This window comes from Salmo salar, chromosome 12, assembly GCF_965601325.2.
Source record: "Salmo salar chromosome 12, fSalSal1, whole genome shotgun sequence".
In the NCBI taxonomy this organism is placed as follows: Eukaryota; Metazoa; Chordata; class Actinopteri; order Salmoniformes; family Salmonidae; genus Salmo; species Salmo salar.
Genome location: NC_138302.1, coordinates 97,748,772 through 97,765,680, shown reverse-complemented (window position 1 = coordinate 97,765,680; position 16,909 = coordinate 97,748,772). Strand labels below are relative to the sequence as shown.

Genomic DNA, 16,909 nt, shown 5'->3' with positions numbered 1-16,909 from the left:
TTAGAATAAGGCTGTAACGTAAAAAAATGTGGAAAATGCCAAAGGGTCTGAATACTTTCCGAATGAATAGAAATGGTGCATACAGCAGTGGTTATACAGTACCAGTCAAAAGTTTGGACACACCTACTCATTCAAGGGTTTTTCTTTATTTGTACTATTTTCTACATTGTAGAATAATAGTGAAGACATCAAAACTATGAAATAACACATATGGAATCATGTAGGGAATCAAAAAAGTGTTAAACAAATCTAAATATATTTTAGATTTAAGATTCTTCAAAGTAGCCACCCTTTGCCTTGATGACAGCTTTGCACACTCTTGGCATTCTCTCAACCAGCTTCATGAGGTAGTCACCTGGAATGCATTTCACTCTTGGCTCCACTCTGCTCACATACTCTGCTGGAGATAGAAGCTGTTTTTCAGTCTCTCTGTCTCCGCCTTCTAGATGGTAGTGGGGTGAACTGGCCGTGGCTTGGGTGGCTGAGGTCTTTGATGATCTTCTTGGCCTTCCTATGATGGGTGTTGTAGATGTCCTGAAGGGCAGGCAGTGCACCCCCAGTAATGCGTTGGACTGACCGCACCACCCTCTGGAGAGCCCTGCGGTTGAGGGCGGTGCAGTTGCTATATTGGGCGGTGATGCAGCCCGGTGCATCTATAGAAGTTCATGGTGTCTTAGGGGCCAAGACAAATTTATTCAGCCTCGTGAGGTTGAAGAGGCACTCTTGCGCTGTCTTCACCACGCTGTCGGTGTAGAGGGACCATTTCTGTTCCTAAGTGCTGTGCAGGCCGAGGAACTTAAAGCTTTTAACCCTGTCCATTTAGTTCAGTTGCCTTCGCCTTCTTGGGTACAAGAACAATGATGGACATCTTGAAGCAAGTGGGGACAACAGACTGGGATAGGGAGAGATTGAATATGTCCGTAAACACTCCAACCAGTCCAGCAGCCTTGCAAGGGTTAACACGCTTGAACGACTAAATCACGTCGGCCAAGAAGATCGGGAGCACATGGTCCTCGTGAGCGGCGGGGGCCCACGTCGGCGGCTCTGTGTTGTTTTCCTCGAAGCAGGTGAAAAGGGTGTTTAGCTTGTCTGGCAGTGAGGCGTCAGTGTCCACAATGTGGCTGGCTTTCCCTTTATGATCCGTGATTGTCTGGAGTCCCTGCCACATGCGTCTTGCGTCTGAGCCGTTGAATTGCAACTCCACTTTGTCCCTGTACTGTTGTTTTGTCTCTTTGATTGCCTTACGGAGGTCGTAGCTGGTCTGTTTGTACACGTCCATGTTCCCAGTCACCTTTCCGTAGTTAAATGCAGTGGTTCACGCTTTCAGTTTTGCTAGAATGCTGCCATCTATTCACGGTTTTCTGGTTTGGACAAGTTATAATCATCACAGTAGGAACAACATCCTCTATCCACTTCCTGATAAACCCAGTCACTGAGTCAGTGTATACTGATGCGACCAGGAACATTTCCCAGTCCGCGTGAACAAAACAGTCTTGAAGCATAGATTCCAATTGGTCAGACCAACGTTGAACAGTCCTTACCACAGGTGCTTCTAGTTTAAGCTTCTGCCTATAGGCGGGGAGGAGCAGGGTGGAGGCGTAATCTAATTTGCCAGAGGTAGGGCGGGGGAGGGCACTGTAGCCATCCCAGAAGGGAGAGTAACAATGGTCAAGTGTGATCTCCTCGTGTGTAGCACAGGACATGTGTTGTTTGAATTTCAGGAGTGTTTACCTCAGATTTCCTTTATTAAATGCCTAGTTACAATAAGTGTGGCCTCAGGATATGTGGTTTCCAGTGTAGCTCATTGAGAGTTGTCGTGGTGTCAGCTTGGGGGGAAATTAACAGTTGAAGTCGGAAGTTTACATACACTTAAGTTGAACTTATTACAACTCGTTTTTCAACCACTCCCCAAATTGTCTTGCTAATAAACTATAGTTTTGGCAAGTCGGTTGGGACATCTACTTTTTGCATGACACAAGTAATTTTTACAACGATGCAGTGGTTCACAGACAGATTATTTCACTTATAATTCACTGTATCACAATTCCAGTGGGTCAGAAGTTTACATACACTATGTTGACTGTGCCTTTAAACAGCTTGGAAAATACCAGAAAATGATGTCATGGCTTTAGAAGCTTCTCATAGGCTAAATGACATCATTTGAGTCAATTGGAGGTGTACCTGTGGATGTATTTCAAGGGCTACCTTCAAACGCAGTGCCTTTTTGCTTGACATCATGGGAAAATCAAAAGAAATCAGCCAAGACCTCCGAAAAATTATTTTAGACCCCCACAAGTCTGGCTCATCCTTGGGAGCAATTTCCAAACGCCTGAAGGTACCACGTTTATCTGTACAAACAATAGTACGCAAGTATAAACACCATGGGGCCACGCAGCCGTCATACCGCTCATGAAGGAGACGCGTTCTGTCTCCTAGAGATCAACGTACTTTGGTGCGAAAAGTGCAAATCAATCCCAGAACAACAGCAAAGGACCTTGTGAAGATGCTGGAGGAAACAGGTACAAAAGTATCTATATCCACAGTAAAACAAGTCCTATATCGACATAACCTGAAAGGCCGCTCAGCAAGGAAGAAGCCACTGCTCAAAAAACGCCATAAAAAAGCCAGACTACGGTTTGCAACTGCACATGGGGACAAAGATCATACTTTTTGGAGAAATGTCCTCTGGTCTGATGAAAGAAAAATAGAACTGTTTGGCCATAATGAGCATCGTTATGTTTGGAGGAAAAAGGAGGAGGCTTGCAAGCCAAAGAACACCATCCCAACCGTGAAGCACGGGGGTGGCAGCATCATGTTGTGGGGGTGCATTGCTGCAGGAGGGACTGGTGCACCTCACCAAATAGATGGCATCATGAGGGAGGGAAATTATGTGGATATATTGAAGCAACATCTCAAGACATCAGTCAGGAAGTTAAAGCTTGGCCGCAAATGGGTTTTCCAAATGGACAATGACCACAAGCATACTTCCAAAGTTGTGGCAAAATGGCATAAGGACTACAAAGTCAAGGTATTGAAGTGGCCATCACAAAGCCCTGACCTCAATCCTATAGAACATTTGTGGGCAGGACTGAAAAAGCTTGTGTGAGTAAGGAGGCCTACAAACCTGACTCAGTTACACCAGCTCTGTCAGGAGGAATGGGCCACAATTCACCCAACTTATTGTGGGAAGCTTGTGGAAGGCTACCTGAAACGTTTGACCCAAGTTAAACAATTTAAAGGCAATGCTACCAAATACAAATTGAGTGTATGTAAACTTCTGACAGGGAATTTTTACTAGGATTAAATGTCATGAATTGTGAAAAACTGAGTTTAAATATATTTAAACATACATCTAAGATGTATTAAACTTCCGACTTCAACTGTATATGGCAGTGACAATAACCTAAGAAAATGATCTAATGCAGTCGGGCATTTGATGGTGAGGTATCCCAGATCGGGAGAACAAAAGGACATAAGTTCCTGTACATGACCAGAATCGCACCCTGATCTGTTAATCATGAGACATACCCATCCTTGCAGCAATCACATTAAATCAGAAGCAGGTCATGAAGCTAATACTGCACACGTTAAACAGTTACTACTGTATATGTTAAACAGATACTACTGTACACATTAAACAAATACTACTGTATATGTTAAACAGATACTACTGTATATGTTAAACAGATACTACTGCACACGTTAAACAGTTACTACTGTATATGTTAAACAGATACTACTGTACACATTAAACAAATACTACTGTATATGTTAAACAGATACTACTGTATATGTTAAACAGATACTACTGTATATGTTAAACAGATACTACTGTATAAGTTAAACAGATAGTACTGTACACGTTAAACAGATACTACTGTATATGTTAAACAGATACTACTGTATATGTTAAACAGATACTACTGTACACGTTAAACAGATACTACTGTATATGTTAAACAGATACTACTGTATATGTTAAACAGATACTACTGTATATGTTAAACAGATACTACTGTATATGTTAAACAGATACTACTGTACACATTAAACAGGTACTACTGTACATGTTAAACAGATACTACTGTATATGTTAAACAGATACTACTGTATATGTTAAACAGATACTACTGTACACGTTAAACAGATACTACTGTATATGTTAAACAGATACTACTGTATATGTTAAACAGATACTACTGTATATGTTAAACAGATACTACTGCATATGTTAAACAGATACTACTGCACACGTTAAACAGATACTACTGTATATGTTAAACAGATACTACTGTACACATTAAACAGGTACTACTGTATATGATTAAACAGATACTACTGCATATGTTAAACAGATACTACTGTATATGTTAAACAGATACTACTGTATATGTTAAACAGATACTACTGTATATGTTAAACAGATACTACTGTACATGTTAAACAGATACTACTGTACACATTAAACAGATACTACTGTACACATTAAACAGATACTACTGTATATGTTAAACAGATACTACTGTATATGTTAAACAGATAGTACTGTACACGTTAAACAGATAGTACTGTATATGTTAAACAGATACTACTGTACACATTAAACAAATACTACTGTATATGTTAAACAGATACTACTGTATATGTTAAACAGATACTACTGTATATGTTAAACAGATACTACTGTATACGTTAAACAGATAGTACTGTACACGTTAAACAGATAGTACTGTATATGTTAAACAGATACTACTGTATATGTTAAACAGATACTACTGTACATGTTAAACAGATACTACTGTATATGTTAAACAGATACTACTGTATATGTTAAACAGATACTACTGTATATGTTAAACAGATACTACTGTACACATTAAACAGGTACTACTGTACATGTTAAACAGATACTACTGTATATGTTAAACAGATACTACTGTACACGTTAAACAGATACTACTGTATATGTTAAACAGATACTACTGTATATGTTAAACAGATACTACTGTATATGTTAAACAGATACTACTGCATATGTTAAACAGATACTACTGCACACGTTAAACAGATACTACTGTATATGTTAAACAGATACTACTGTACACATTAAACAGGTACTACTGTATATGATTAAACAGATACTACTGCATATGTTAAACAGATACTACTGTATATGTTAAACAGATACTACTGTATATGTTAAACAGATACTACTGTATATGTTAAACAGATACTACTGTACATGTTAAACAGATACTACTGTACACATTAAACAGATACTACTGTACACATTAAACAGATACTACTGTATATGTTAAACAGATACTACTGTACACGTTAAACAGATAGTACTGTATATGTTAAACAGATACTACTGTATATGTTAAACAGATACTACTGTACATGTTAAACAGATACTACTGTATATGTTAAACAGATACTACTGTATATGTTAAACAGATACTACTGTATATGTTAAACAGATACTACTGTACACATTAAACAGGTACTACTGTACATGTTAAACAGATACTACTGTATATGTTAAACAGATACTACTGTATATGTTAAACAGATACTACTGTACACGTTAAACAGATACTACTGTATATGTTAAACAGATACTACTGTATATGTTAAACAGATACTACTGTATATGTTAAACAGATACTACTGCATATGTTAAACAGATACTACTGCACACGTTAAACAGATACTACTGTATATGTTAAACAGATACTACTGTACACATTAAACAGGTACTACTGTATATGATTAAACAGATACTACTGCATATGTTAAACAGATACTACTGTATATGTTAAACAGATACTACTGTATATGTTAAACAGATACTACTGTATATGTTAAACAGATACTACTGTACATGTTAAACAGATACTACTGTACACATTAAACAGATACTACTGTACACATTAAACAGATACTACTGTATATGTTAAACAGATACTACTGTATATGTTAAACAGATACTACTGTACACATTAAACAGATACTACTGTACATGTTAAACAGATACTACTGTATATGTTAAACAGATACTACTGTACACGTTAAACAGATACTACTGTACACATTAAACAGATACTACTGTATATGTTAAACAGATACTACTGTACACGTTAAACAGATACTACTGTACACATTAAACAGATACTACTGTACACGTTAAACAGATACTACTGTACACATTAAACAGATACTACTGTACACGTTAAACTACTGTACACGGTAAACAAATATACTTACATGTCCGTCATGGTTTTTCTGGACGGTGTCGTAGATTTGATCTATCTTTTTTACAAAGGAATCAAACTCAGGGATGATGAACTTCTTTCTGAAGGCCTGGATCAGAAGCACTATGTTCCCACCAACACACCTGAGGATCGGTACAACAATGTTTTATTAGAACTGAAATAAGGAAATGAATACCCTTTGTCAGTGAACCAGAGCCCTAGAACATTAATTCTGAATTACACTGTTAGACTCAAGTGTCTTTTCAAAATTAAGGAGAGTGTTTCATCTATGGCAATGAATTAGAGTTAATAACTATGAAAGGATTCTCATTCAGAGTAAATTATTGTCAGTACAGAAACCAGTGCTTCTCATAGTGTACATTTTAAAGGGTCTACACCCAGCTAGCACATAACGTTCTGAGAACCATATGTTTATTGTAGCTTGGTGAGAGTGTGGTTGTCCTATGGTTATTTTGCATACAACTTCCCCACAACATTCTGGAAAATGTGCAGGATACACAGCTAGTACATAACGTTATGAGAAACATATGTTTCTTAGGTGGGAATTTCAGTACTTCAAAATAACGTTTCCTACAGGTTTCTTCTTGGTTCTAGTACATTAATGTTCTCATAACATTAAGAAAACTTTCCATAAAAACCACAAGGAAACAATGAAACAAGGAAATGTTCAAAGAACGTTCTAAGAATGTTATTTAAGAACATGCATTCTGTTCTCAGCGTCAACAAAACTCTTTTGAGGGAAGCATAGTAAAACGTTCTCAGAACTTCCCTGGTAACCTAAAAATGTACATTCCCAGACCAGACAAAATGTTCACTTCCATTCTCAGAACGTTTACAAAACGTTCAGTTTTACCGGAAACGTATGTTTTCGTTCCCAGAACCAATAGGATACCAAAAACATACTTTCCCTCAACTTCCAGTGAACCAAATATGCTAGCTGAGTATTCTACACAGTAGGTTACTCATAAATAAAGGTTGTGAAAAGTTAAAAGGCCTATCATATGTCTTTGTTGTGAGCAGAGAGGTGGGTTGGGGTATGAAATAATAAGGCATTGATCAGGGAGTATAATTAGCTGCGTGTGTCACAGAGAATAACGTTCACATTCTCACATAGCTCAGCTGAACCCTATTTTCCACAGCAATTCAAACCACTTATCAGCACCAAGATTAGGAAACAGAAACAACAACGGAGAAGAAGTGGAATAACGATCATTCAACAGATAACAGTCCATCAACTGCACCTCAGGAAGTGTCAGTCAGTACTGCCTCAAAGGAATCATCGGGAAAGTGAACATATCTTTTCAAACAACTGATAGCAGTTTCTTAAAGCGACAGTACACAAATGTAATTATAATCAAATAAGTAAGATAATAAGTAAACATACACTAACTCCTGACTCCATAGTTATAAATCAGAGTCACGGTGTGGCATGATAAAGACTAAACGTCTCTCATTTTGACTGTGTGTATGTGTGTGCATGCATGTGTGTATACGTGCCCCCAAGGTCCAAGCCAGCTGGCATCTATCAATCCGAGTCGTTCCCTGCCCTGTAGCCCACAACCCACCCACTGCCCTCACACAAACACATGCAGATAATACGTAGGCGAGTGCACCGACTCTTAAACATGACTTTGTATTGAGGATTAAATGACAGAGAGAGAGGAGCTGGCTGGCTGGCTGTGTGTCTGTCTGTCTGTGTGTGTGTGTGTGTGTGTGTGTGTGTGTGTGTGTGTGTGTGTGTGTGTGTGTGTGTGTGTGTGTGTGTGTGTGACAGAGAGACAGAAAGAAATACAGTATAATGTAGGCCTAAACAAACCCTGGATTAATCATGTGGAATGCTGAAGGGGTCAGGGTATTTATAGCCTGTCTCTACCATGGTACTTTGCAGTAAGAGGAGACGGAAATGTGATGACAGTGTGTTAGAGAGGCAGAGAGGGGTAGAGAGAGGTGGAGAAAGGCAGGCAGAGAGGGGTAGAGAGAGGTGGAGAAAGGCAGGCAGAGAGGGGTAGAGAGGGGTAGAGAGGGGTGGAGAGAGCTAGAGAGGGGTAGAGAGAGGTGGAGAGAGCTAGCAAGAGGTGGAGAGGGGTAGAGAAAAGTGGAGAGGTTGAGAGAGGGAGAGAGCTAGAGAGACGTGGAGAGGGGTAGAGAGAGGTAGAGAGCGGTAGAGCGATGTAGAGAGAGGTAGAGAGGGGTAGAGAGAGGTGGAGGTAGCTAGAGAGGGGTAGAGAGAGGTGGAGAGAGCTAGCAAGAGGTGGAGAGGGGTAGAGAAAAGTGGAGAGGTTGAGAGAGGGAGAGAGCTAGAGAGACGTGGAGAGGGGTAGAGAGAGGTAGAGAGCGGTAGAGCGATGTAGAGAGAGGTAGAGAGGGGTAGAGAGAGGTGGAGGTAGCTAGAGAGGGGTAGAGAGAGGTGGAGAGAGAGATGGAGAGGGGTAGAGAGAGGTGGAGAGGGGTAGAGAGAGTTGGAGAGAGGTTGAAAGAGGTGGAGAGAGGTACAGAGGGGTAGAGAGGGGTATAGAGGGGTAGAGAGGGGTAGAGAGAGGTGGAGAGGACTGGCGGGAGGTGGAGAGGGCTAGAGAGCGGTGGAGGGAGGTGAAGAGGGGTATACAGTCCAGTGTGGCTCAGTTGGTAGAGCATGGTGTTTGCAACGGCAGGGTTGTCGGTTCGATTCCCACAGGGGACCAGTACGCCAAAAAAAAAAAATAATGTATGAAATGTATGCATTCACTACTGTAAGTCGCTCTGGATAAGAGCGTCTGCTAAATGACTAAAATGTAAGAGGTGGAGGGAAGTAGAGAGGGGTAGTGATGGGGGGAAAAATGTATACAGTTACATATCGCAATATTATTTTGAACGATATATCGATACTTTGACATTAAGTATCGCAAAATTTAAAATCATCCTATAGTTTGTCCTCCATCTTCTTTTTAAATAGCCAACATGTTTTCAGCACCTTTATTTCCATGACTGATCAAAACAAATGTTCTCATCCTGTCTTTTTTCTCTGCAGCAGACATACAGTGCATTCAGAAAGTATTCAGACCCCTTCACTTTTCCCACATTTTGTTACTTTACAGCCTTAAACTAAAATTGATTAAATCGTTTTTTTCCTCATCAATCTACACACTCCCCCATAATTACAAAGCAAAAATATATCTTTTTTTGTTGCAAATTTATAAACACAAAAAACCCTGAAATATCACATTTACATAAGTATTCAGACCCTTTACTCAGTACTTTGTTGAAGCACCTTTGGCAGCTATTACAGCCTTAAGTCTTATTCGGTGTGACGCTAGAAGCTTGGCACACCTGTATTTGGGGAGTTTCTCCCATTCTTCTCTGCAGATCATCTCAAGTTCTGTTAGGTTGGATGGGGAGCATCGTCGCACAGCTATTTTCAGGTCTCTCCAGAGATGTTAGATCGGGTTCAAGTCCGGGCTCTGGCTGGGCCACTCAAGGACATTCAGAGACTTGTCCCGAGGCCACTCCTACGTTGTTTTGGCTGTGCGTTCTGGAGAAAGTTTTCATCAAGGATCTGTCTGTACTTTGCTCCATTCATCTTTCCCTCGATCCTGACTAGTCTCCCAGTCCCTGCCGCTGAAAAACATCCCCACAACAGGATGCTACCACCACCATGCTTCACCGTAGGGATGGTGATAGGTTTCCCCCACCATGCTTCACCGTAGGGATGGTGATAGGTTTCCTCCTGCTTGACATTCAGGCCAAATAGTTCAATCTTGGAGAATCTTGTTTCTCATGTTCTGAGTCCTTTAGGTGCCTTTTGTCAAACTCCAAGCGGGCTGTCATGTGCCTTTTACTGAGGAGTGGCTTCCATCTGGCCACTAGTCTACCATAAATGCCTGATTGGTGAAGTGCTGCAGAAATGGTTGTCCTTCTGGACGGTTCTCCCATCTCCACAGAGGAACTCTAGAGCTCTGTCAGAGTGACCATCGGGTTCTGGGTCACCTCTATGACCAAGGCCCTTCTCCCCGATTGCTCAGTTTGGCCGGGCGGCCAGCTCTAGGAAGAGTCTTGGTGTTTCCAAACATCTTCCATTTAAGAATGATGGAGGCCACTGTGTTCTTGGGGACCTTCAATGCTGCATACATTTTGGGCTACCCTTTCCCAGATCTGTGCCTCGACACAATCCTGTCTCGGCGCTATACGGACAATTCCTTCGATCTCATGGCTTGGTTTTTGCTCTGACATGCACTGTCAACTGTGGGACCTTATATAGACAGGTGTGTGCCTTTCCAAATCATGTCCAATCAATTGAATTTACCACAGGTGGACTTCAATCAAGTTGTAGAAACACTTCAAGTATGATCAATGGAAACAGGATGCACCTGAGCTCAATTTCGAGTCTCTTAGCAAAGGGTGTGAATATTTATGCAAATAAGGTATTTCTGTTTTTACATTTGCAATAAATTCAAAAAACCTGTTTTCACTTTGTCATTATGGGGTATTGTGTGTAGGTTGAAGAGGGCATGTTTTTATTTAATCCATTTTAGAATAAGGCTGTAACGTAACAAGATGTGGAAAAAGTCAAGGGGTCTGAATACTTTACGAATGTACCAAGAACAGTGAGCAATATGTTTGGAACATCAAATTGCAATAAAATTACAGTATCTTTTTTTGTATTTTCTAATTTTGTTTGCTAATTTACTTACTTTTTAACTCTGCATTGTTGGGAAAGGGCTTGCAAGTAAGCATATCACAGTAAAGTCTACACCTGTTGTATTTGGTACAAGAGACAAATACATTTTGATTTCGAATCGCAAGAATTTATGGCATACTTCAGGATTTTGGCAATGAGGACTTTTATCTACTCCCTCAGTCAGATGAACTCATGGATATCATTTTTATGTCTCTGTGTCAAGTATGAAGGAAGTTAGATGTAGTTTTGCGAGTCAATGCTAACCAGTGTTAGCGCAATGACTGGAAGTCTATGGGTATTTGCTAGCATAGCAGATACCATAGACTTACAGTCATTATGCTAACTCTAGTTAGCAATTGCGCTAGCGCTAGTTAGCAACTTCCTTCAAACTGCACGCAGAGACATAAAAATTGTAAAAATGGTATCCATGAGATCATCAGACTCTGGCGAAGCAGATAAAGGGCCGCATTATTTAACTAACAAAGGTTAAATAAAAAATTTAAAAAAATGTAAAAGCCTAAATCCCAAAGATATACCTTTAAGTATCATGATAATATCTTATCGTGAGGTCCCTGGCAATTCCCAGCCTTAGTAGAAAGGGGTAGAGAGAGGTTGCGAGACGTGGAGAGAGGAAGAGAGAGATGGCGAGGGGTAGCTCTAGAAGCAGGTCCCAAATCGCTCCCTACCCCTCCCCTTTGGCCCTAACCTTTTGATTTAGCAGACCTGTAGATGTAAGCAATATGGAAGCTTCAACAATGCTATGCAATATACCTTGGGTTAAGGGGTAGGGGTATGGAGAGATTTGGGAGTGGCTAGATCCAACTAGCCGGCAAGATAGACGACTCACTTGTGGAAGAGTTCCCGGTCCATCATGACGTCATGAAAGGATTCCGTTACGGAGCGTTGCAGCTTGTCCATACAGTCCTTCAGTCGGGGGTCTGATGCATTAAGACCAGTTTTCTTCAGGGCCTGATCAAATCAAATCAAACGTTATTTAAAGCGCATTTAAAAATCGCAAGACACTTTACAGTAAAATCTATCCAATGGTAAATAACATAGATAGGGTTCGGTTAGGGAGAAAGGCATTATGGGAAATTATGGCATCAGCAAAACAAAAAATGTACTGGAAATAAAACAGCCTCACCAAGTTATTAATACTGTTATGAGAGGCACTTGGATGTGAACTAATGTCACAGGAACTAACTTTAACTCATCTTGTAATCCACTGACAGAGATGAGCCTTGTTCCAAGAGTAGCACCTGATTCCATTTTTTATTTAAGCTTGGTTAAGCACGTTTGGGTACGCTTTCAGTCACTTGTTTTGCGAGCGTTTTCATTCAAACAGTACAGTACTGTTGGTGCAATATGAAAAATCAGAGCCTTCACTATCTATTACAACTGAATCTTTCATTTAACAAGTTACAGTTCATTTGTGGCGATTTCATTACGTTGGAAGATAAAAACATCCATGTTATTGTTGCATGATAATACAACCAAATCTCAGTACTAACTATGCAGGGTAATATAGTCTCTGTAGTAACTATACAGGGTAATCCAGTCTCTGTAGTAACTATACAGGGTAATCCAGTCTCTGTAGTAACTATACAGGGTAATATAGTCTCTGTAGTAACTATACAGGGTAATATAGTGTCTGTAGTAACTATACAGGGTAATCCAGTCTCTGTAGTAACTATACAGGGTAATCCAGTCTCTGTAGTAACTATACAGGGTAATCCAGTCTCTGTAGTAACTATACAGGGTAATATAGTCTCTGTAGTAACTATACAGGGTAATATAGTGTCTGTAGTAACTATACAGGGTAATATAGTCTCTGTAGTAACTATACAGGGTAATATAGTCTCTGTAGTAACTATACAGGGTAATATAGTCTCTGTAGTAAGTATACAGGGTAATATAGTCTCTGTAGTAACTATACAGGGTAATCCAGTCTCTGTAGTAACTATACAGGGTAATATAGTCTCTGTAGTAACTATACAGGGTAATATAGTCTCTGTAGTAACTATACAGGGTAATATAGTCTCTGTAGTAACTATACAGGGTAATCTAGTCTCTGTAGTAACTATACAGGGTAATATAGTCTCTGTAGTAACTATACAGGGTAATATAGTCTCTGTAGTAACTATACAGGGTAATATAGTGTCTGTAGTAACTATACAGGGTAACATAGTCTCTGTAGTAACTATATAGGGTAATATAGTCTCTGTAGTAACTATACAGGGTAATATAGTCTCTGTAGTAACTATACAGGGTAATATAGTCTCTGTAGTAACTATACAGGGTAATCTAGTCTCTGTAGTAACTATACAGGGTAATATAGTCTCTGTAGTAACTATACAGGGTAATATAGTCTCTGTAGTAACTATACAGGGTAATATAGTGTCTGTAGTAACTATACAGGGTAATATAGTCTCTGTAGTAACTATATAGGGTACTCTTTTGACTGTTGTGTTGTGATCTTCACCAGACACATTCCTTCCAGTGCTCCATCAGGCCTGGAGGTATGGAGACTATTTCATTACAATAACATAATTGAATACTGTTCCATGATACACCTCTCTGTGTATTCACCCTGTTGTTGCCCACTGTTTCTTGCAATAAAGTGAAAATGAACTGCAATAGTTGAATGTATCCTTTGTTTGAGTTACTAACAGTATTTTTGAAAATGCAATAACATACAGATTATTAATTGTAAAAAGTAAAATGACTCAACTAATTGGCCTGTCTTGAAATGTATTTGTGCTAAAACGGAGAGAGAGTTTGTTGTCAAGGAGGGTTGTGTGAGAAATGATATATTAGGCTACAGAGTAATCTATTTAGTTTATAATTGAATCTCCATTCTTGTACATGGTTAACTGATGCGAGTACTCACAGAGATAAAGTGTGAGACAGGGACTTGTTCCTGACCATCTGTGATGGTGTAGAAGAGCATATCTTCAACTCCTGAGAACAGACCCTTTCCATCACTGCTCCTACAGAAACATAAGAGGACAGTTTACACAACACAGACACATGCTAATGGTATTAAAATCAGATTTATAGACTAATGGATGATTGATGAAAATGGAGAGAAGCGTTGTTTTAAAGATATAATTGCATGTAATGTCACACACACACACACACACACACACACACACACTAATAGAGAAACACAAACTCACAGTTTGGGAAGCACAGGATCCATATTTGAGGTTGTTCCAATGCGGTGCTGATCTGCTGAACTTGTGTTGAAACATTGTGTCGGTTGAACTTTAACGGTAAGATGACAACCCGGTAATAAACTGTTATAACAACCCTGTTTGATCACTTTTCTAGTGGCGTCTGTCACAAACGTTTTCACAGCCGCTGCGTTGGTCACCCGTAATATTTTCAAACAGTGCATGTTTTACAACTTTATAGACAAATAAGAGCAAACTAGGAGAATAACTGCCTTCGGATACCTTTTCGTTATTTTCGTTACTTTCCACTATTTCTTCGCAGTCCGATAGTTCCGCTTTGGCCAATCCACAACAGGTGCACTGTAGGCAACAGCAGCGACAGATACAATCCTGCTGTCACGTTCTAAACTCGTCATGGTGAGAGCAGAAAGCAGCCAGCTCTGGTGACGACGTCTGAGTATTGTCAGGTCGGCATTGGTCAGCACAGTGACCAATGGGAAATTACAATCAAGCACATTCTAGGAGATGATTAACACAAGGTCTGGCGCCAAAGATACAATGTATTCAAATACTCAAGGGGCTGGCTGCAACCTGTAGACGACTCATGCGCTGGCTGCAACCGGTAGACTCAAGGGCTGGCTGCAACCTGTAGACTCAAGGGCTGGCTGCAACCTGTAGACTCAAGGGCTGGCTGCAACCTGTAGACGACTCATGGGCTGGCTGCAACCTGTAGACGACTCAAGGGCTGGCTGCAACCTGTAGACTCATGGGCTGGCTGCAACCTGTAGACTCAAGGGCTGGCTGCAACCTGTAGACTCAAGGGCTGGCTGCAACCTGTAGACTCATGGGCTGGCTGCAACCTGTAGACTCATGGGCTGGCTGCAACCTGTAGACTCAAGGGCTGGCTGCAACCTGTAGACTCAAGGGCTGGCTGCAACCGGTAGACTCAAGGGCTGGCTGCAACCTGTAGACTCAAGGGCTGGCTGCAACCTGTAGACTCAAGGGCTGGCTGCAACCTGTAGACGACTCATGGGCTGGCTGCAACCTGTAGACTCAAGGGCTGGCTGCAACCTGTAGACGACTCAAGGGCTGGCTGCAACCTGTAGACTCATGGGCTGGCTGCAACCTGTAGACTCAATGGCTGGCTGCAACCTGTAGACTCATGGGCTGGCTGCAACCTGTAGACTCAAGGGGCTGGCTGCAACCTGTAGACGACTCATGGGCTGGCTGCAACCTGTAGACTCAAGGGCTGGCTGCAACCTGTAGACTCATGGGCTGGCTGCAACCTGTAGACTCATGGGCTGGCTGCAACCTGTAGACTCAAGGGCTGGCTGCAACCTGTAGACTCAAGGGCTGGCTGCAACCTGTAGACTCATGGGCTGGCTGCAACCTGTAGACTCAAGGGCTGGCTACAACCTGTAGACTCATGGGCTGGCTGCAACCTGTAGACTCATGGGCTGGCTGCAACCTGTAGACTCAAGGGCTGGCTACAACCTGTAGACGACTCATGGGCTGGCTGCAACCTGTAGACTCATGGGCTGGCTGCAACCTGTAGACTCAAGGGCTGGCTGCAACCTGTAGACGACTCATGGGCTGGCTGCAACCTGTAGACTCATGGGCTGGCTGCAACCTGTAGACTCATGGGCTGGCTGCAACCTGTAGACTCATGGGCTGGCTGCAACCTGTAGACGACTCATGGGCTGGCTGCAACCTGTAGACGACTCAAGGGCTGGCTGCAACCTGTAGACTCATGGGCTGGCTGCAACCTGTAGACTCAAGGGCTGGCTGCAACCTGTAGACTCATGGGCTGGCTGCAACCTGTAGACTCAAGGGCTGGCTGAAACCTGTAGACTCAAGGGCTGGCTGCAACCTGTAGACTCAAGGGCTGGCTGCAACCTGTAAACGACTCACGGGCTGGCTGCAACCTGTAGACTCAAGGGCTGGCTGCAACCTGTAAACGACTCACGGGCTGGCTGCAACCTGTAGACTCAAGGGCTGGCTGCAACCTGTAGACTCAAGGGTTGGCTGCAACCTGTAGACGACTCAAGGGCTGGCTGCAACCTGTAGACTCAAGGGCTGGCTGCAACCTGTAGACTCATGGGCTGGCTGCAACCTGTAGACTCATGGGCTGGCTGCAACCTGTAGACTCATGGGCTGGCTGCAACCTGTAGGCTATATTTTTGAAACACTTCGAGCAACTCAAGTGAGGTACGTAGGGAGAAGTCATGACAGGCTGGTGAGGAGCAGACAGAGACATGTTCTGTGCAATTATTAAATGATGAATATAACAAAAATGCTTTCAAAATCATTAATTGGTCGCATTTTATTATTTGTGTTCATATAATGGACATCAGTTATTTCAATAAGAACAGCATTATTGAATATGAGGGTTATTCAAATCAAATCAAATTTTATTAGTCACATACGCTGAATACAACAGGTGTAGTAGACCTTTCAGTGAAATGCTTACTGACGAGCCCTTAACCAACAATGCAGTTTAATAAATAAAAAAAACTGCTTGTACGTTTAGGTACGTTTAATAAAGATTTTGCCAAAAAAGTTAAGAATATTGCTCAAAATGAAGCAGCATAAATAATGGTGACGAAAAGGCACAGTAGGTTGGCAAACAGCAAAATGATTCAAATATTCCATGTCCTCTCTCAAAACATATAGGACATCATCTAACTTTAAAACACAGACAGTATAAAGAAATGCATTGAATTAACTTTTCTAAATAGAGTTATGATGTGTAGGCTGCTCTACATTCTGTACATTTGAACTCAAAACAATATATTATTTTG

General features: G+C 41.2%; 2 protein-coding genes across 2 annotated transcripts in view; both read right to left on the bottom strand.

The window, feature by feature from the left end:
* The window catches only part of LOC106566158 (glutaminase liver isoform, mitochondrial), a 47,789-nt gene extending 33,247 nt beyond the window's left edge, over positions 1-14,542 (bottom strand). Inside the window, exons 1-4 of the mRNA XM_045691954.2 lie at positions 14,112-14,542; positions 13,823-13,922; positions 11,780-11,901; positions 6,271-6,400 (exon numbers count right to left, since the gene is read on the bottom strand). Of these exons, the coding sequence (XP_045547910.1) occupies positions 6,271-6,400; positions 11,780-11,901; positions 13,823-13,922; positions 14,112-14,332 (573 nt within the window). The 5' untranslated portion in view covers positions 14,333-14,542. The remainder of the gene's footprint in view (positions 1-6,270; positions 6,401-11,779; positions 11,902-13,822; positions 13,923-14,111) is intronic.
* Positions 14,543-16,402: 1,860 nt separating this feature from the next.
* Positions 16,403-16,909, bottom strand: part of LOC106566157 (retinol dehydrogenase 7-like) — a 5,117-nt gene continuing 4,610 nt past the window's right edge. Inside the window, exon 5 of the mRNA XM_082959577.1 lies at positions 16,403-16,909. This exon is cut by the window's right edge and continues 295 nt beyond it. The gene's annotated coding sequence lies outside the window, so the exon portion shown is untranslated.